This window comes from Taudactylus pleione, unplaced genomic scaffold, assembly GCF_031769625.1.
Source record: "Taudactylus pleione unplaced genomic scaffold, aTauple2 ptg000017l, whole genome shotgun sequence".
In the NCBI taxonomy this organism is placed as follows: domain Eukaryota; kingdom Metazoa; phylum Chordata; class Amphibia; order Anura; family Myobatrachidae; genus Taudactylus; species Taudactylus pleione.
Window position 1 is genome coordinate 11,900,617 of NW_028284419.1, and position 21,000 is coordinate 11,921,616.

Sequence of the window (21,000 nt, forward strand, 5' to 3'; positions counted from 1 at the left end):
ATATTATACAGTACATATATCCATACATTTTATTTTGAACTTAATTTTGCATATCTTTTCATTCTAGCTGGAAAGCATAGCAACAACTCTTAATGCTAAAGAGTGTTTGAATGACACTGTTGTAATTGATAATACAGTTGGAAATGACACTTTCTTTGTAGTCACCTGGCAAACTGATATACCAAGTATTAAATTGCAAGATCCAAAAGGAAAAATATATACTCATGTAAATTTCACTAGTGACTCAACAACAAAATCATCTAGACTGGCAATCCCTGGAAGAGCAGAGGTAATGTACTGTATGCATGTAATGAATGCAAGTATTTTCTCTTAACTATATGGTGCTATACATAATTTACAGCATTGCTAGAATGCAGACTGAAGTAGGCATTGCATTATACAGCATTTGTTTATAAAATAACCTTCTGTGCTGAGTTATGTGTATCAATAGTGTGTATTGATTAAAAAATACATGATGTTTGTGAAGACATCATCTAACCCTTATGTATTTCAATGGGAACATTGGAAATAGGATCCCTTCAATCTAAAATACATTAGGAATTATAGCATAGTTGGCAAAAATGGTAAAACTTTAATATACAGAACTGTATACAGCACTCTGTTACTGGAAACTATCACGGAAGAAGGACTGGCATTTTTATATAATGTCTTGTGCATTATGCTACTTACTCTATCTAAGAACTGGTATCTCTTTGTGCTCCACATTGTCCGAGAGATCACTTAAAAAATGTGCTGAATATATAGTAGCTTTTGTATTCCAAGTCTGCCTGAATACTGTGCTATACTCTACCAGGCAATTGCTGGTGATGTACAATGTGTCGGAAACCACCTTGTAGAGAGTACAATGCAGAATACAGGTGTCTGAATTGAACTTCTGTCACATTAACCACATTATTTAACATACATATTCCAAGCTGGTGGCGGGGAACATATTGACATATCTATGTGCTATGAGGCATTGCTGTACTGGGGTCATGAATTCAAATCTTGACAAAAACCCCTACCTGTGTTGTTACCACTATGTTTGCATGGGTATCCTCTAGGGGGTTGGGAACGATATGCTGACGCTCAGGATCCCAGCAGTCAGAATCCTGATGCGGCATCCTGAGAGGGTTGGGATACCAACAACTTCCAGTCAGTATCCTAACTCTCCCCCTCTGACTACCCCTATCCCTAACCCTCTCTCCCTCTCTCCCCGCTCCCTAAACCTAAGTTTTCTTAATACCCCGTAAAATTAATATCTTATCACTGCCATCAAGCCAGATTAGATGACCTCCTCTATATAACAATATGTCTCTTTGATACAGTATACAAAATAGAACAACAATAGTGTAGTACATATATAAAAGAAGAACAACAAAATGTATTACATAAAGATGTCTTTATACATCATACAGTAAATCAGTAATTCCAGGTTATCTGTAGATAGTCCTGCTGTAATAGTATTACAGACTCCTGGGAAAAAACGGACCTTCCAAGATGAGAACCATTTATAGTAGATGTCCAGAGGAGCCAGGAAACATGCACCACATTTCAACACATTTAATTCATTTGGTATACTTCATCAGGGGGAAGGACAACAGCATATAGCAAACATTGCCACTTTATATGGCACCTAAATACAGGAAATTAGTATTAAATTTCAGGTTAATGTGGGGCTAGAAGACCAGTTACAAGATGGAATAGTCCAAGCATAACACATTATGGGCCCGATTCATACTTGTAGCTCACACAGCAGCTGTGTCTTTGGATGCAGCTGCTGTTTGAAAATATGTAAAAGCAGTAGGAGGCACCTGTAGTATCGGATCATCTGTGTGACCATCGGTCGTCTGAGAACCCTTAGATTACTCAGGATGGCCATGTATTTCACGCTTCTGGGGCAAGTTAAGCTGCGTCCAAGGACACAGCAACTGGTCCCTGCATGCCCAGAAAACATGGCTGATATGCTCCCATTGTTCAGAAATGCTTTCTGTCATCGCCCCTTCCCTGCCCCCTAACGACTATAGTATGTCAGTCATGCTGCAGCTTAGGGGGCACTGCGACTGTTGTCCCAGGCAGGGATCAGCACATATGCAGTACAGATCTTGCACATGCACAGATCACCAAACATCAGAGATGTACATAAACCATTGGGTTTGCATACAACTCTGAATCAGGCCTTTTGTCACTTACATTAGTGGCACATTTCCGGTTCCTACTGTTGCTTCTGGTTTCTGATAAAAAAAACTGCGAGGATGTCCTAAGAATGACTAGGAGCAAAGTATAAGTGAAAATTAGAGATGTGCACCGACCCCTGTGTTTTGGTTTCGATTTTGGATCCAGATTCATCTTGTGTTTTGGTTATGCAAAACTACTTTCTGTATTTCTTTAAAAAAATTATAAAAGAAACCCAGCTAAATTGACGTCATTGTGACCTGTTAGCATGTAATCCAAAGCCCGAGTTTGGTTTTTAAATCCGATTACCGAACCACAGGAAGATCCAAACCGGGACTTGGTGTAACTCGGAACCCATAATTGGGTTGCTGTCGTTTCTTTGTATATCTAGTGAAAATACTTATCATGGATTACTTACAATACAATTCATTCAGAGCATTGGTAATAGCAAAATATTCCAGTCAAGACTCAATATATTATTAAAGCTCATGAACACAGCCTTTGTACAAGAGTCACATAAAACAATAATGTGAAGGAATTTCTATGAACTGATGGGTAAAGACAGATTGGTGTGGATGAGGAATACAGACTAACACAATAGGAAAACACACAACAATAGGGATTGGGGTAGAAAAATTGGTGCGGATGGGAAGGGAAAGACAGAGTGGCATGGTCTGGTGCCACAGAGGGGACAGAGTGGTGCAGATGGAGGAAGAAAGAGTGGCAGAGATGAGGGGAAGACAGAGTGGTATGGGTGGGAGAGGAAAGACAGTGTGGCACGGTTGGGGGGACAGAGTGGTGCAAATAGAGGAATAAAGTGTGGCAGCGATGAGGGGAAGACAGAGTGATGTGGCTGGGGGCAAGGCAGTGGTGCAGATAGAAGGAAACACAGTGGCATGGATGCAGGAAGATAGGGCGGTGCACATGGGGAAAGACAAATTGGTGCAGATCAGGGCATGCAGACTAGCACAGTTGGGAAAACACACAGCTGTAGGGATTGGGGAAGTTATAGCAGCATGGAGGCGAAGATAGTGTGCATGTATAGACAGAGTATGATAGTGTTAGCAATTGGGAAGCTGTATGTGTATAATGAATGAGATGGATGTATGGAGTGAGAAGGCATTTTTGTGAGTGCCACATAACTGCTCAGACCTCAGTTGCATAGACTGCATGTGTATATTCCAATGAGCACACAATTGTGTGCATTAGCACCTCCACCATTTTGTGAGTGACAGCAATCTCATTCTGTGAGAGTGCTGAATCTGTAGTTAACCACATGGTGTCATGGCATACCATATCTGTATTACACAAGGAACACGTCCATTAAGGCATCAGCCTTAATGATCGTAATTTCATTGCTGTTTGAAGTTTGTGTGGCACAAATTCAGTAGGTTTTGTGAATTTTTAGATCATGTCTAAGCAGTCTTAATGGGACATGTGAAACCATAAGGTTTTTCTTCTATGGAATATATATATATACTGTATATATTCTCAACATTTCAGCATAGGAGATGGTGCAATCAGATTTATACCAATATGCTACTAATTCTGCTACATTGTATATGAACAGTAACTGCAATATACCTTATTATTATTATCCTTTATTTATATGGCTCCACAGGGGTTCTACAGTGCCTTACAAAGTAAATAATCAAATAAGCACACAAGAAAACAGTTATTAACAGTACCAAACAATGCAGTACAAGGATATGGTTTATTAACGATCATAATGCTTCAGTAAATGGCAGAGTGTCAGCAACCAAGTGTCTGGTGCCATTGTAGGAAGTTAGGAGTAAATTATTGTATAAGTAAGGGAAAGAGATGATAATGAGGGAAGATGGCACTGATTGTGAGAGCTTACATTCTAAAGGGGAGGGGCACACAGACAGAGGTGATGCAGATGGGGTAGACAGTGAGGAAGGATCTTGGAGAAGTGAGTTATGATGAGATATTGATGGCTTTGATGCACATGTGGGTCTTGAGAGCCAGTTTGAAGGTTAGTAGAGAGGTGGAGAGTCTGATAGAGAGAGGGAAAAAATTCCAGAGGTAGGTTGCAGCATGGGCAAAAATCTTGGAGACGGGAGTATTCAGTTGGTTGAAGAGGTGGCATGCATTTGTGGCAGCTGTGTGAAGGGAGATGAGGTCAAAGATGTAAGTGGGAGAGGATTGGGTGAGGGCTTGGTTATTGAGTGTGAGAAGCTTGAAATTAGTCTTAAAAGGGAGGGAGAGCCAGTGTATGGCTTGTAGGAGAAAGGAGGCAGATGTAGGACATTTGGAGAAGAAGATGAGCGAGTATGCAGCATTGATGTAAGATTGCAGTGAAGAGAGATGGGAGTCAAGGATGCCAGATACAGTAGGAGAAGGTTACAGTAGTCTAATCTGGAGATGACCAGTGAGTGGATGATGATCTTAGTAGCATCCAGAGTGAGAAACTGTCTGACCCTGGAAATAATTTTGAGATGAAAATTGCAGGACTGCGAAAGGTGCTGAATGTGTGGTTTGAAGACACCTGGAGACAAGAGCAGATGCTTGTGCCATCAATAGATAATGAAATTGTGGAAAGTTAGGTTATGCGGGAGGGTGGTTAGATGATCAGCTCAGTCTTGAAATGTTAAGTTAAACAAGCACTGGGACAACCAGGAAGAGATACTGTAGCAGAGAGACAGTTGGAGTTGCGAGTGAGAAGAGAGAGGGTGAGGTCAGGGGAGGAAAGGTAGATGTGAGTATCAATAGCATATAGATGATATTAGAGGGGAAAAGAGCTGATGAGTTCACCTAAAGAAGATGTACAGAGGGAGAATAGGAGAGGTCCAAGAACAGAACCTTGAGAGACACCTACTATTAGTGGAAGGGGGGGAAGAGGAGTCATAACAGATGAAAGAGAAGGAATACTCAGAGAGGTAGGATGACAGTCAGGAGAGGGTAGTATCCCATAGACCAAAGGGAGTGAAGGCATGAGGAGAGGGTGGTCCAGTGTCAAAAGTAGTAGAGAGGTTGAGGAGAATGAGCACAGAGAATAGGCCTTTGGATTTGGCAGTAAGGAGGACATTGCTGACTTATGTGAGGGCAGTTTCAGTGGAGTGGAGCATATGCATAATGATTGCGTTCTAGACAGAGTGCTACTTTGGATGCAAGGTGGAGACTTTGAAATGCAGTGACTTGTTTGCAGAAATTATATGGAGTTGGAACTATATGTTTTTTTATGGTAAAGAAAAATTGCAGTGATATTATAAACAAGTATACTATATATAAAAAATAATGTAAAAAGGTTTTGATATTTAAAGATATATTGGTCTCTTAAATTACACTATATACAACCAGAAAATTTGGAAAAGATGACTCGCCTAAATATGGGAGATATAGTACAGTAACATTTTAATACCATTTTAGATACAATTATCTAAATTTCATAATTATAATATAGTCTCCTGTTGTTAAGTTAATATATCCAGAATATATAATGCATAAAACATTCTGAAGTTTACCTCCATAGGGTCCAAGACACATGTCCTATTGCTATAAAATTTAGATTACTAGTCATAGGGATGTCGTTGACATGTCAACATTCAGAATGTCGACATCACAATGCCGACAGTTATGATGCTGACATTGGGCCTGATTCAGAGCCGTTCGCTATTTGTGGTCGTTCGTTCAAAAACAAGGGGTGGCTATTCAAATGATCCGTTCGCAAATTGCAGTCTGTTCCCACCTCTAAGTCTGAACGAGCGAGCAAAACATACGCTCGTTTATTTGATAAAAACGCCCCCTGGCCGCACGCACCATACGTCATGGCCGATATTTATTAGATTAATCGAGTACATCGTACAGCGTATGAACTGCTCGCTATTCTTGTGGTTGGTGTTTTCAACCGCTATTTTGCGAGCAGTTCTGAGTTAAAAAAAACCAAGTGACGTGGTCAATGACGCTGCTGTATTAATTATGCACACCCATAAAACGCCCGTTTTGACCTTTAAGCACGCCTGCGTTCGGATCTCCACTCCCCGTTTTCAAGCACCTTCCCCTGTTACCACCCACATACGCCTCATTCTGTCACTCAAAATAGCAGGCCCTCGCTATATTGCGTACCAACGATTTTCGGCCGCACTGACTGGTTCGCGCATGCGTACTAAAAACCGTACGCATGCGCAGATGTGCGAACATCGCTCGGAACGAGCGTACTGCCGCTAGTGAGTGGCTCTGAATGAGGGCCATTGTTCAAATGTTGACAATGGACATGTCGGCATGTGCAGAATGTCGACCTGTGAAATGCCAATATTCTGCATGGAACTGCAGCAGAGGGTTAGGGTTAGGCTGCAGGATTGGAGGGTTGGGGTTACGCAGCAGGGGGAGGGATAGTGTTAGGCTACAGTTGGTAGAATAGGGTTAGGCACTAGGGGGAGGGTTAGGGTTAGCAGTAGCGATACTTACCTTCAGAAGCACCACTGGATACGCTGGAAATCTTCAGCTGATCGCTGGACCCAGAAGACTTTGCCGGATCACCAGATCCACTACACAAGGAAAGTTACCACTTGGCAACAGTGCATCAGTGTCCATGTGATGAATGTTGACATGGTCAGTATTGCATGTTGACATTACGACCGTGTCAACATTATGAATGTCAACATGATGAATGTCAACAAATGATATTACATCCGGGCCATATGCCTATTTAAAATGCTTTAAAACAGAATGAGTCTTGACCTTATTTTTATTTTAAATCTGTTTTATTTTTTACATTATAAAATACAGTACAATAAGGAAAATCTATAAGCAAGTGACAAGTATCACAAGTACTAACTGCAGTCAGGTAATAAAAGGTATGTGAAACAGGAACAAGTTATTGGTCTGTAAATGTCTGGGAAGAATCCGATCTCAGGTAAAAACAAGCAGATAGCTAGAGGTTGGATGATTGAAACTTATTGAAAATGAGGTGGGGCCAAGTAAGTGGTGATTGAAATTTAGATTATAACAAAACAGAGACATAGGGCCAAATGTAATAGGGTGTCAGTTTTGGTAAATTGCGAGTTTGGTGGTAAACTCGCAATTTTTCACAACTCTCCAATGTAATAGGGTGTCTGTTCACTAAAACTCGCATTTGTCAGAGTTACTAAAATTCCCCATTCTCAAACTCGCATCCAGATGTTTTCACATTGAAAACAATCAACTTGCCCAATGTAATAGAGTGTCTGTTTTAGACTCGCAAAAAAAAGATTACCAAAAGTCCCCAAATATTAGACCTGCTTCAGGCTAGCGAGTCAGTGGCGTAACTATAAATTTTGCTCCCCCATGCCAAAAAAGTTTCATATGCCCCCCTCCACCCCCCCGCCCAAAGATCAAACACACCCAAAGACTACGTTTAAGGTGTGTGGTTACATGATACAGCAACGTGCCTTATACATTATGACACACTAAGTAATGCCACTTATAACACAGAGTGCCACACCAGAATGCCCCTTACAACACATTATGCCACACCAGAGTGCCCCTTACAACACATTATGCCACACAGCAATGCCCCTTACACATCCCACACAATAATGCCACATATAACACATAATGACATACAGTAAAGCGCTTATAACAAATTTATGCCATGCTGTAATGCCCCTATTTCACATTATGCCACATTGTAATGCCACATACAACAGATTATGCCACATACAACACATTATGCCACACAGTAATGCCCCTTACACATTATGCCACACAGTAATGCCCCTAATAGCACATTGTGCACACAGTAAAGCCAGATACACATTATGCCAAACAGTAATGCCCATTACATCCCACCCTGACAGATCTACTTCACCAACCCTCCTTTCTGCTCCTGCCAGTCCGTCACCTCAGCTCAAGACAGGTTGCACAGTTTTTATGTCCGTGTAGAAACTGATTATTGGGAACATAGTTTATAACCTGTAAACTGCGTATCAAATTAGTGCCCCTTATACAGTGCCCCCTGTAGTTGTGCCCCAAAATGCAATGCCCCTATACTAGTGCCCCTTATGCAATGCCCCCTGTAGTAGTGCCCCTTATGCAATGCCCCCTGTAGTAGTGCCCCTTTTGCAATGTCCCCTGAAGTAGTGCCCATTATGCAATGCCCCCTGTAGTAGTGCCCCTTATGCAATGTCCCCTGTAGTAGTGCCCATTATGCAATGTCCCCTGTTATAGTGCCCATTATGCAATGCCCCCTGTAGTAGTGCCCTTTATGCAATGTCCCCTGTAGTAGTGCCCCTTATGCAATGCCCCCTGTAGTAGTGCCCATTATGCAGGGCCCCCTGTAGTATTGCCCATTATGCAGGGCCCCCTGTAGTAGTGCCCATTAAAGTAGTGCCCCCTGTAGTAGTGCCCATTATGCAGAGCCCCCTGTAGTGCCCCTTCTAGTAGTTAGCCCCCTGTAGTGCCCCTTCTAGTAGTTAGCCCCCTGTAGTTAGCCGACTGTAGTTAGCCCCCTGTAGTTAGCCCCCTGTAGTTAGCTGCCTGTAGTTAGCCCCCTGTAGTTGCTCCCCCCCCTCCACGCGCACACAAACAAACACACACACACAATATAAAAAAATACAAACACACCTTTATCCCTGCTCCAGTGCTGCTGCCGTCCATACCCCGGCGTCCGCTCCTCGGCACTATGGGAGTGACGTCATTACGTCACTCCCATAGTGCTCTGCGGGACCCAGAAGACGGAGCTCACTCCTGAGCTCCGTCCCCGGCGTCCACTCCTCGGCACTATGGGAGTGACGTCATTACATCACTCCCATAGTGCCCTGCGGGACCCGGAAGACGGAGGGAGCTCCGTCCTCCGGCTGCCGCTGGGGGTTTGAATAGGAGCCGGGCTCCCGCTGGTAACACACTCAGCGGGTGCCCGGCAGATGGAGGGTGCAGGGGGTGCGACCGCACCCCATGCACCCTCCGTAGTTACTACAACTGCCCCCGTCGCCCGCAAGCTACCCAGCGCCTCCAAGCCACCGCGGGGGCTGCGGGGGCAGTAGTTACGCCACTGTAGCGAGTACATCCTGAGCAAGTCAGATTAACACAGAAACATGCACATATCCATGAGATATGTGCATGTTTCTCTGTGTACTTATGTAACAGTTTGTAAAAGTAAAAAAAAAATGATGTGCACCCCCTCCCCAAAAGCATAATCAGCCCCAGGCTTTAAAAAGCCTGTTCTGGTTCTAAAAATACAGGGGCCAAAATGCGTAGGGGGCCCCCGTATATGAAGAACCAGCACAGGGCTTTGTCGAGCTGGTCCTGGTTCTGGAAAATCAGGGGACAAAATGAGTAGGGGTCCCCTGAAAATTCCAAAACCAGCACCGAACTCTGTCTAGTGGGGGGATAATGCCACAGCCAGGGAAAACCTTTCACCGGTTTCCCCGGCCAAAGCATTATCCTGACCACTAGTCAGTCCAGGCCAGGGGATACCTGGGGAGTTGGGTACCCCCAATAATGGGGTACCCCAATCCAGGGCACCCCAGGCCTAGACTGATAGCCCGAGGCTATCCCCGGCACCCTATGGTTGATAGTGTTAGTGTAAAGTGTAAAATTAAAGTTTCCATATTGTCTTTAGTTGTAGAACCACAAGTACCACAAGCTGGTTATGCTTTTGGGGAGGGGGTGCACGTTTTTTTTTTAAACACACACAGAAGCCATCACGGATCTCACTGATCTGTGATGGCTTCTCTAAAACTCGCACCTTTTAATGCTACAGCGCCCGCTCTGAATCAGGGCGTTTTTTTTTTCTGGTGCATCCTCCTGGACGCTCCGTCTGGGCAGCCATGCCCCGGCAGGCCCACCAAAGGGGGCGTGCTGTCACTCACCATCGACAGCACGCCCCCTTTGGTGCGAGACCCCGAGCGACGGCTTCCCCGTCGCTCGCCGGGTCTCGCACATGCGCACGACGGAGCAGCCTCCATTGTGCGCATGCGCATTTGGGTACCATCGACCCGCTTGCGAGTGTCCTGCGCTCGCAAGCGGGTCTGAATGAGACCCTCAGTTTGCATAGTCCGAAACTCACCTAAACTCGCAAATGCAGTAGCCTCGAGCTGAAAAGTTTGCAGGCTATTGAATTTGCGAGTTTCAGTACAAACTTGCAATTTTTAAAAGTGCGAGAAAGTGCGAGTTTGTACTGTTACTAAAAGTGACTACCTATTACATTTGGCCCATAGTCTATGCCATGTTCAATAACAAAAACAAGGAGAGACATGGAGACACACATACAAGAAAATCCTAAGGGGGTGGAAAATAAAGGAGGAAGAGCACACTGTTCAGAAAGGGTTTCATTTCCGTAAGTGAATAAACCAAACCAGACAATTGTAGTCAACACAAACAAATACAAAGGCCAAAATAAAGATGTGCATTAACCGTCGCTGAGAAGCAATTCCGATGAAGATACCATTCTATGGACTCAAAGATTGTAAAAATACTTTTCTGGTGTCAGGTTCAGTCTATTCTATATATAACTCCCACTTGCGATAGAATTTTTCTGCTCCTTTCTCTATGTCTGATAGAGTCGCCCTTCTATCAAAGTGAAGCAATTGCAACATTTTCTGCTTAACCTCACTGAGAAAAGAAGCTGAGCTAGAGGTCCAGTGGATAAGAACCATTTTCTTGGCCACAGTGATCAAAAGCGACAGTAGAGGAATAAACCTGTCATAGCCCAGCGACCAGTTCAGAAAATTGGAAGACAACCAAGCAGGTTGTAAATTAAGAGAAAAATGACATTAATGAACCCAACGAGTTTATTTCACAATCTTTTAATCTTGACGCGTTACCAAGAACAGTTTATAACATTTGCATTAGAGGAATTACATTTGTAACAAATCTGAGATTCTGAGGATGTCACGTGTTGGCATTGTATTGGAGACATGTAAGCTCTATGTATAGTCCTAACATGAACTTCTTGAAGGTATGTAGAATGTAGGATTTTTAAGGTGGTGTCAAAGTGTTTAAGTAAGTCAGAGATTTCACGAATAGTAAGAATGTCTCTTTACCAAGTCTCTAGAAGTTTATCCATGGAGGAGAGGGTGGAGAAATTTGTGAGGTCTGCATATACTGTAAATATCTGGTTTTGTAGGGATTGGAAATGGAAAAAGTCAGCATGGAAAGTACTGTATGCAATCAGGTTGTGTAGACTGTAGGAGGGAAGGCAGTAAAGATGAAACAAAACGTCTAGTTTGTAGATACATAAAATGTCATGATGGGGCAATTGAAAATTTTGTTTTAGTTCTGAAAATTAGAGAATAGAGCTGTCCAGGTCTAAGATTTTGGATGTAGACCTAAGGGCCTGATTCAGCATGGATCACACCACTGCATTCGCATGCAGTCAGCCGATGTTTGCATTCTGCGCATGCGAATACATCATAGTGCGCGTGCACGAACCGGCCGCTGCAATTGTGAAGCGATCGCAGTAAGCACACAGAGACTTCCCAGAGTGACTGACATGAAGTGACCGTTTTGGGGTGGAGATGGGGTGTAGTCGGCGTAGCGCAGGCGTGCCTGTGTGTTTGAACGCCGTTACAGGGGCGTGCACAATTAAGCCCATGCGATTGTATATGTTGGCAGAGGTCTAGATGGCAACAGGAAGTTTAGCAGTTTGTGAGGTAGGATCAGGTCAACCACAACTATGCGAATGATTCTGATGTTGCTCAATGGTACCGATGTTATTGCTGACTCGCGGATGCATGTCATGGGAAGTGGTCAGGCTTTATACAGTGGTGGGCGTCTTGGTATAGTGCTGCGGTTGCTGTGCGATTACATTCATTAGCATATTTTCGCAGCCAGTAGGTGCATGCTAACGCAGCCGTGCGATCTATGCTGAATCAGGCCCTAAGTCCCTTATCTCGCCATGACAAGTAAGTAGCATTGTGCAATGAGGAGAAAACAAAAGGGTTCCCCATAAGGGAATTAACAAGGTATTAAGGTGGCTCCTATGAAACATTTTGTTAATAGATAATCAGGAAAGGTACATATCATGGAATATGACATGGTCAAGTAAATGTTGTGGAATGTCAGAGGGTTTGGAATGTAATAAAGTGCTGGTAGAATAAGGTTCAAACAGAGCACAGTCCCAGTGTGTATAAATGGTCTGTCATGCTTGTATTTGTTTGTTTGTGGAGCTGGATTGGAGCCGCTAGTTGGAATGGGTTCTGGAGCATGAGTCTGAAAACTGGATGGTCTTAAATAGTTAGGCTCATGAGGTGTAGTCTGAGGCTGAAGGAAGCTGAATATTACTGGGGAATTGACTGAGACTCAGAACAGAATTGCAGAGCCTAACATGCTGCTGGTTTTCACCGGGAACCACCACAAGAGAGTTTGGACTTAGCTGCACCCGACAAGCAGGTCACGGTCCTCTGCTTAGGTTTCCCTATACTAGCAGCTGGCTACTGAATCTCCAGGAAGGACCTGGACTGGACAACACCAGGACTGAGCCAATCTGGATGACACCAGAATGAAACCTATGGTGCAGGATATGGGACTGGAACCGATGGTGTAGGATATTGGATGGGAACCAATGGTGCAGAATATTGGACTGCAACTGATGGTAGAGGGTATCAGACTGGAACCGATCATGCAGGATCACCAGGATGGAAACAGGTACTGGAGCCAGTGGTGCTGCGAGATGATATTCTGCACCGAAGATCAATTGCAGGAACAACTGCTGGAACTCAAATGAAATCACACACATAGGCTGAGGACAACATTGCATTGGCATGTGCTCAGTGTTCAGAGAATCCTTATATAACCCCAGGAGAGCAGGAATTGGCTGCAGACATCAGGTGACAACAAACTGGTCTCTTGTGGGATGATGGATAGTCACCTGACACACCTGTCATGGCTGCACCCAGCAATCAATTCTGGAGGGAATGCTGCACATAGAAGCCAGTGAGTATGTCAGAAGCTACAGGGAGGAAAAGTGTATACACTGGGGACCACCGGCAAGACATGACAGCACTTGGAGAGGTAAGTGGTGAGATTTGACTCTGGTGTCTCTGGCTGGGATTATGACTGTACCCCCCTGTTTTGAGAGACCTCTGGAGTCTTCTTGACCTTGTGAGGATTCTTTGCATGGAAGTTCTTGACCAGCTGAGGAGCATAAACATATTTGGAGAAGACCCAATGTCTCTCCTAAGGGCCATAACCCTTCCAGTCAATGAGGTACTGGAGATGACCATACCGTAAATGAGTCCAGGATCTTTTCCACCTCAAACTCAATACCATGCTGGGTTTGTCCCTTAGGAGCTCTTGGAAGAGAAGCCTGAAACCGAATGAGGATGAGTGGTTTCAGTAAACAAACATGGAAGACATTTGAAATGCAAAGAGAAGGAGATAGCTGTAGCTAATATGTAACCAAATTAATGACCTTGATAAAAGGGAAAGGGACGATTGAAGTGGGGTGCAAATTTCGTAGAGGGCACCTGCAATCTGAGTTTATGCATATACAGCCAGACTTTGTCTCCAACTTGATGGTTAGGAATGGCTCTCCTTTTTCTGTCCATGAAGATCTTGTAGCACGCAGAGGACTTCTTTGGAGCTGCATAAACCTTCCTCCAAATTTTCACAAATTCTTGGACAGATGTTCTGGCAAATGGAACATCAAAAACCGGTATTGACTGAATCTCCGGTACTCTGGGATGATGACCAAAGACTGTGAAAAAGGGCGTGGTCCCAGAAGAGAAGCGGTACGAGTTGCTGTGGGTGAACTCTGCCCACGGCAGAATCTTTATCCAGTCATCCTGGGAAAAAGAGATGTACAACCATAGGAAAGCCTCCAAGTCTTGATTAACATGTTCTGTTTGCCAATTGGTTTGGGGATCATAAGCTGTGGAAAGTTTTAGTTTGACAGAGTGAGGAGCAGAGTGATCTCCAACATTTGGCAACAAATTGTACCCCTCAGTTGGAAATAATCTCTGATGTAAGTCCAACAAGGTGAAATGTCTCAGAGATAAATAGCTGAGCCAAGCATAGAGCAGAGGGTAGACCTAACAAAGGAACAAAATTGCCCATTTTGGAAAAGCAGTCAATTATTACCCAGATCATATTGTACCCCCTGGAAGTTGGAAGATCAGTCACAAAGTCCATTGATAAATGAGTCCATGGGTGAGAGTGAATGGACAAGGGTCAAAGAGGCCCATCTTGAAGCTGGCAACAAGTTTTGTGCTGAGCACACTTGATGCAGGAGGCAACAAAGGCTAGGACATCAGAGTGCATAGATGGCTACCAGTAGGCCCTTTTGACGAACTCAAGAGTATTCTGCACACCTGCATGACCAGAAAATTGGGAAGTGTGAGCCCAGACAAGAAACTTCCTATGTAGCTGGGGATCAACAAAGGTTTTCCCCAGAATGGGAGTAGTGGAAAGTCTAGTAGAAGCGAACACAGCTGGACTAAGCAATGGGTAATGTTCCATCACAATTGGATCCTCTTCAGAGCATATTGAACGGGACAGAGCTGGCTCTGAAGATTATCTTATAGTCAAAGCAGTAGAATAAGGATGTCCACTGAGCTTGCCAAGGTTACAGTCATTGGGCCCAAGCAGGTTCTGGTAATCAGTATATACCGAGATGGGAAAATTTGCCCCTTCCAGCAGATACCACCATTCCTTGAAAGTCAATTTGATAGCCAGAAGTTCCTTCTTTCCAAAAGGATAATTCTTCTCAGCCGGACATAATTTCCTAGAGAACTAATCGCATGGATGAAGTATGTTATCATCTGATTTTTGGGAAAGAACCACTTCGACACCCTCTGAAGATGCGTCCACCTGGAGAATAAAGGGGAAATTGACATCAGGCTGCATCAAAACCAGAGATGAAATGAAGGACTCTTTCAACAGTTGGAAGGCAGACTTAGCTTCCGGTGGCCATTGAGCCGGATTGGCACCCACATGGGTGAGGGCTGTGATGGGAGCAACTAGGAATGAGAATCCTCGAATAATTTTGCGGTTGTTATTGGCAAAGCCAAATTACCTCTCGGTGGCTTCTAAAGATGTACGCTCAGTCCAGGATAGATTCTCTTGCACTTTTTCTGGATGTTTGAAGACTGGAACCTGAGATTATGTAACCCAAGAAGGAAATGGATGGAATCTCAAAAACACACTTCTCGAGTTTACAAAAGAGGCAGTTGTTGTGCAACCGACGAAGGACCTCTTTGAGTTGGCCACGATGTGAAGAAAGATCTTGAGAGAAAATAAGAATTTCATCCAAATAGAGAACAACTGAATGATGGAGAAGGTCTTGGAAAATCTCATTCACAAAATGTTGGAAGACGGTGGAGCATTACTACACTAATGCAGCAAAAGAAGACTGATAGAGAGTATTATGTTAGATCAGGGATTCCCAAACCTCCCCATTTGAGAGTTGCCAAGAGCCTCAAAAACACAATTTTGAATTTCTTGTTTTGCCATAGAAATTCGGAAATAAGGCAGGAGAAGCATAAATAGTCAGGTTTGGAAATATTAATAGAGGGGATTAGCATAAAGTAGAAGAACTGCAGCCCGGCCTAACAAAAATTGCAACTCGGACCGTCCAGGTCTGCAACCTTGGCAGGCTTCAGCTGTTGTATCACTTTGAACACTTCTGTAAGGGTCAGAAGAGCAGAAAATGAGACTGCCAATTCAGAGGACAAGCATGCAAAGGATAGTGAATCCCAGTCTAAGGGGTGGGATAAAGTAGGGGCAATAGTCTGAGGACTGTCAGCAGCAGATTCTAGGAAAGTGGGGGGGATAGAGTAGAGGAAGAAGTCAAATGCGAGTCAGGCTGGGAGTGTTGGTTTTCATAATACTTGCACAATACTTTAGCTATTTCAGTTGCTAAAAGAGTAGTGTATATTTCTTAGAAGTTGGACGACCATTTGGGCATGGGTGTCATTGAGGAGGTTTGTTAAGAGATGGCCAGTTTTGTTGCCAAACCATTGGAAGCAGAAGTTAAGATGAAAAAGATATTTGTCTCCCATAGTCTGGAGGAATTAATCAAAGTGGGTGTTCAATGTGCGATAGGCATGGCATTTGGAGGGAGAGGGGTTCATTTTTAATTCTTGGTAGATACTGGTTAGTGATGTCTGCATTTTTATATACACTGTATGAGGCAGAATATTTATTATTTTGTGCTGAAACTTATTATTTACCTTTGCTGATTGCCAGAAAAGGAAAGGATCAGACTCAAAATGAGCTAGATTATCCATTTTATATTCCTCCCAGGCTGACTCTTTCGAAATTTCAGAGCATGTACAAATAGGAAGGGAATTGCCATTGTTTCCCACCTACTCTATACATGGACATGTGTAGGGTCAACCACACCAAGGTGTGATCAGAGACGCAAATAGGTTCAATATGTAATTCAGTGACTCTGGGAAACCGTATGGCTGAAAGAAGCAGTTAATCTATTCTGGACAAAGGGCTTGATTCAGAGCATGGACAGAATTGCACAGCCGCACACAAGCGGCTATGCAATTCCGTCCATTTAAAATGCAAATGCAGAAGGAGGTGTCACACACCTCCTTGCTGCATTTGCGTGATCCCAGCGCTGCGGCCCAGGTTGCAGCCTGGGGTCACCATCAATTCAATTGCGACCATCAGTCACGATTGTTGTTGATGTTCCATTGGCCAGGCTGCGGGAGCTAAAGCTTCCCGCAGCCTGGCCAGGTCCTGGCATCTTGCGAGGCCAGGAAGTCTGTGTGCACCCATGCAGACCCTGGCCTTGTCCCTCCTGGAAAACGGGGGTGAAACAGGAAGACTGCCAGGGAAAGAACCCGCTCCACCTCCCAAACGCTGCAGCCTGTCAATCAGACTGCAGCTGGGACACACTGCGAGCGGGCTCGCAGTCGGAGGGCTGCACATGTGCAGTACATCTGCTGCGAATGCGCAGTCCTCCAAACATCGGAGATGTGTCCTAACCATCGGGTTAGCGTACATCTCTGAATCAGGTCCAAAGTATGTTGTGCAGCTGAGAGGCATGCTTCAGGAACTGCATGGAAAAGTCCACTAGAAAAGGCACCCTCTGTTATTTAACATGCAGGAAAAACCCATTGGTTCTTCACATTACACAGAATCAATGGGTTAGCGCATGTTAACCCCTAGTATGCTATTTAATTGAATAGCATTTCCCCATGCTGCTCTATTAGCTGTGGGGAATATACCCTGGAAATTCCCCCCCAATGTCAGGGTTAGAAGGAAGTGCCTTTAGTACAATTGGGTCCATTTTAAAAACACCCCAGTGATTCTTCAAGGCATTACATATTGTTCTATCATGAGTATTAAGAGCCTGATTCTTTACAGAAGGCAATTGCGAATGCAATAGCGATTATACGCGCAGTTCAACTGTGAAAGTATGCTAATTCATTGCGATCACAATCCTGCCGCAGCACTACATAAGGACGCCCACTTTACCTTACACCAGTGGTTCCCAAACTTTTTTGAATCACGGCACCCTAGAGTATCAGCATTTTTTTCTGTGGCACCCCTGAGCCTAAAGTTTCTTATTGAAAAGTTCAGAAAAAAATTAAATGAAGTAAATTGCGCTTCTTTGTCACCCTTAGGTTCAGTTATGTGGTGGTTGACAGGGCTGAGCTTCTTTTTGTCCACATATTCTTTGATTGGCAGCCATTAGCACTGGTTTTGCCTATCACACTGAATAAAATTAATTTTATTTGGTTCTGTACCACCAACCCAAGGCACCCCTGCAAGCGGCCTGAGGCACCCCAGGGTGCCACGGCACATAGTTTAGGAACCACTGCCTTACACACATCCATAATGTTTATCAAGGCTGAAAAAACATCGGTACAATCGAGTACAGTCGCAGCCTCATGCACACTTGCACAAGCTCTGACCTTACTCAGAAATTGCTAACTTCATCGCACGCTATCAAGCACCAGGCTGCATAGGGCGTCACAGTGGCTAATTTATGCACGCTCATGCAACGGCGTTCAAATGCACTGGCACACCTGTGTTTCACCGAACACCCCCCCATTACCATCCACAAACGGCACTGTAACAAAATGGATCAATGCGACTGTGACTCTTATGTATAGAGGATAACATAAAGACAAGGTCTAGCTTGTGAGGCATACCCTACTTGGACTTTCATAGCCTTGATTGGAAGCTGCAATGATAGCACTAGGCAAAATATTGAAACAAAACAGAAAAGAATGGTGTGCTGGGCATATATGCTAGTGTGGGACTTGAAAAGAATTGGAGTCCATTGACAACAGGCTGAAAGCTTAAAAGTTTGGAGCAAAATATAAACATAACCCCCATGCTTTTATTTGAAGATACATAAAGAATTGCAGCATACTATTGTTAGCACGGTAAGCAAAAGTCTTTCTGTTTTGCAGCGTAATACATGTTTGGAAAGCAGATGAACCAATGGCAGTAAGGAAGCACTGTGATGACTGAATGCTTGCACAATGCCAAGATTATAAATAGTGAATTACCCCAAATTTTCCTATGTCTGTCATACCAATGAAGGAATATGCTGAAGCACTTGAAAAACATTTACAAGACAGGGCAACACATACAGTAGGCAAACTTTTATCTATGCAAAAGCCATCTGGTACGCAGAATCCCCTAAACCTGAAAGAATCAGGATGAAGAGGCAGTAAGCAGAAAACTGACTCAACATCTGTCTAGGCTAGTAATAATCCAATATTGGAATCTCTAATAAGAGTCAGCTCTGTGTCAAAAGACTGGTACTCCACACAACACAATTCCAGAGGAATCACATCATTGATGGAAGCTCTAGGAGAGTGAGACAGATGTTGAATCAAACTTTATTTACCTGGCTGCTTTTTTGGGACTACACCCACTGGAGAAAGAACAAAGTCTGCTAAAGGAAGAGAAGGTCCCACCATGCCAACTCAATGCAACCTCCTTTCTAACCTTCTTGAGCACCACATGAGGCAGGTCAATTGCTGACTTTAAATATTTTGCCATTCATGAGGAAACTTCCTTGTAAATCAGTAAACGGAAACCATCGTGAAAGCCCTGGGGATACTGTACATATCCAACCACCTCATCTTAAGACAAAGACACACCAGGAATAGTGCTTTAGGACCACCATTGCTGAAATGAAGGCTGGCAGAAATGGTAATTGGGGAATGGAAACAGTCCTTGGCTGGGTGCAGGCCTCCACACTGGAGGCATGTTTGTTTAAAACGTCAACAGCTTCCTGCTGGAAACTGGACACAGGAGTAGACTGGGTCACCTTCAGCCATACTGCCATGTCCTTAAACTTGACATCATTTATTGATGAACCAGACTGCTTAGAATGAAATTCTAAAACAGCTCCAAACAGAACATGGAATAAATTAATTGAGGTACCACAAAACATTTAAATGTTCTTATGGATGAATTTAAAATGAGCAAGCCATAAAAATGTAGAAAGCCACCAACCAATTATGAAAGGAAAAATACATGTCCTCACCCATACCTCCCCATCGTTTAGTGGCCTAAGCTCTCATTTGATCTTGGACATCAATGTGAACACATTGCCAAATTTTCCCATAATGATTCTGTCCAAAGCACTTGGATGCAAACCTCTGAGCACTGCTGTTATGTCACAATGAACAACACCACCCTGAGGTACCAAGGGAGAGCCAGAGCTTTCCTCTCTAGGTAACCTGGAGTTACATGCCCTATGCCTTATAATGCATATGGCTGCTCTTAGATCACCTAGCCTCTCTTTTCAATTAACTTCCCATACCTGATCTACAAGATGATGAGGTACTCGGCCGTTAATCACCATCTCTCCCAGAAGAGAGCCCCGTCACACCGGAAATGATCATCCTTCCCAACCTCATTAGGAAACAATGAGGTATCATCTGCTCCAGTGCGCCTTACACAGCAAAGGCACAGGTAGAGAGTATTTTGGCAGGAGGAGCAGCAACTGAGGAAGGAGGAGCTTAGAGGCCAGCAAGGGCAGGACAGGTAATTCCTAGTGCCCCAACAACTAGAGGTGCAAGCTGGCCCTGCACTTAGGGCAGTGGAATTAAACAATGGTGTCAACTTAAACTGCCATTAAAGTCATGACCGCATTAACCGCTGCTCTTGGATTTGCAGTTATGGGAGGGGTCATGGCAGAGATCACCTGCTGCTCAGAGCATGAAGTAATGCGTGACTCCAAAGATGTAGATGCCCTATGGTGTATTACTCTACAGCACTACAACAGACCTTATGCATAGGAGAGAGGACCACTAATGTCCCGAAACATTTGCACAAGCACTCCACCTCCCCAACAGGATTGACACCTCTACCAAGGATATTGATGCGACAGATGCACCTGTGACATGGACACTGCTTCAGTGGAGACCTGATGGAAATGAGAGGCTAAAATTGGGATCCCCCTATGCCTAAATGGGAAGACAGACTGACGTGACCAAGAAGAGTCACTTGGCCACTATCTTACTATAGAAGGGTACCTAACACAGCCAGCAGCCCCTTCTCTGAAGGTCCTTCTACATTAAACTGGCAAGCAGTGGGAAGTGAGACAGACTGCTGTATGGAGGACCCTAGAGCCCCAGCTCGTGTAACTGCAGTGGGTCTTCCCTAATCATGCCTGCCAACAGCAGCCACTGCATCACAGGAATATAAGCCCCCACCACTGGCATTACTGTCAGGCATCTCACATTTTCTAAACTATCACCCTATTACATTTGGTCCATAGGACCTGATTGATTGCTTTGGGCAACTTCTTCACTTTATCTCTCCCCAAGGCTTGATACATCTCCCCCAATAAGAGAAAAGTTGATGGAAAAAAAGATGAATAATTTAGTCAATGTACAACAAAGAGCACCACAATGTATAACTTCCCTGACCAGAAAATAGGAACAAAGAGATAGTTAATCT

General features: G+C 44.0%; 1 protein-coding gene across 1 annotated transcript in view; it reads left to right on the plus strand.

Moving 5' to 3' along the window:
• Window positions 1-21,000, plus strand: part of LOC148540809 (uncharacterized) — a 236,858-nt gene that overhangs the window by 30,985 nt on the left and 184,873 nt on the right. The window contains exon 8 of the mRNA XM_088481969.1: window positions 68-289. Within this exon, the coding sequence (XP_088338095.1) occupies window positions 68-289 (222 nt within the window). The remainder of the gene's footprint in view (window positions 1-67; window positions 290-21,000) is intronic.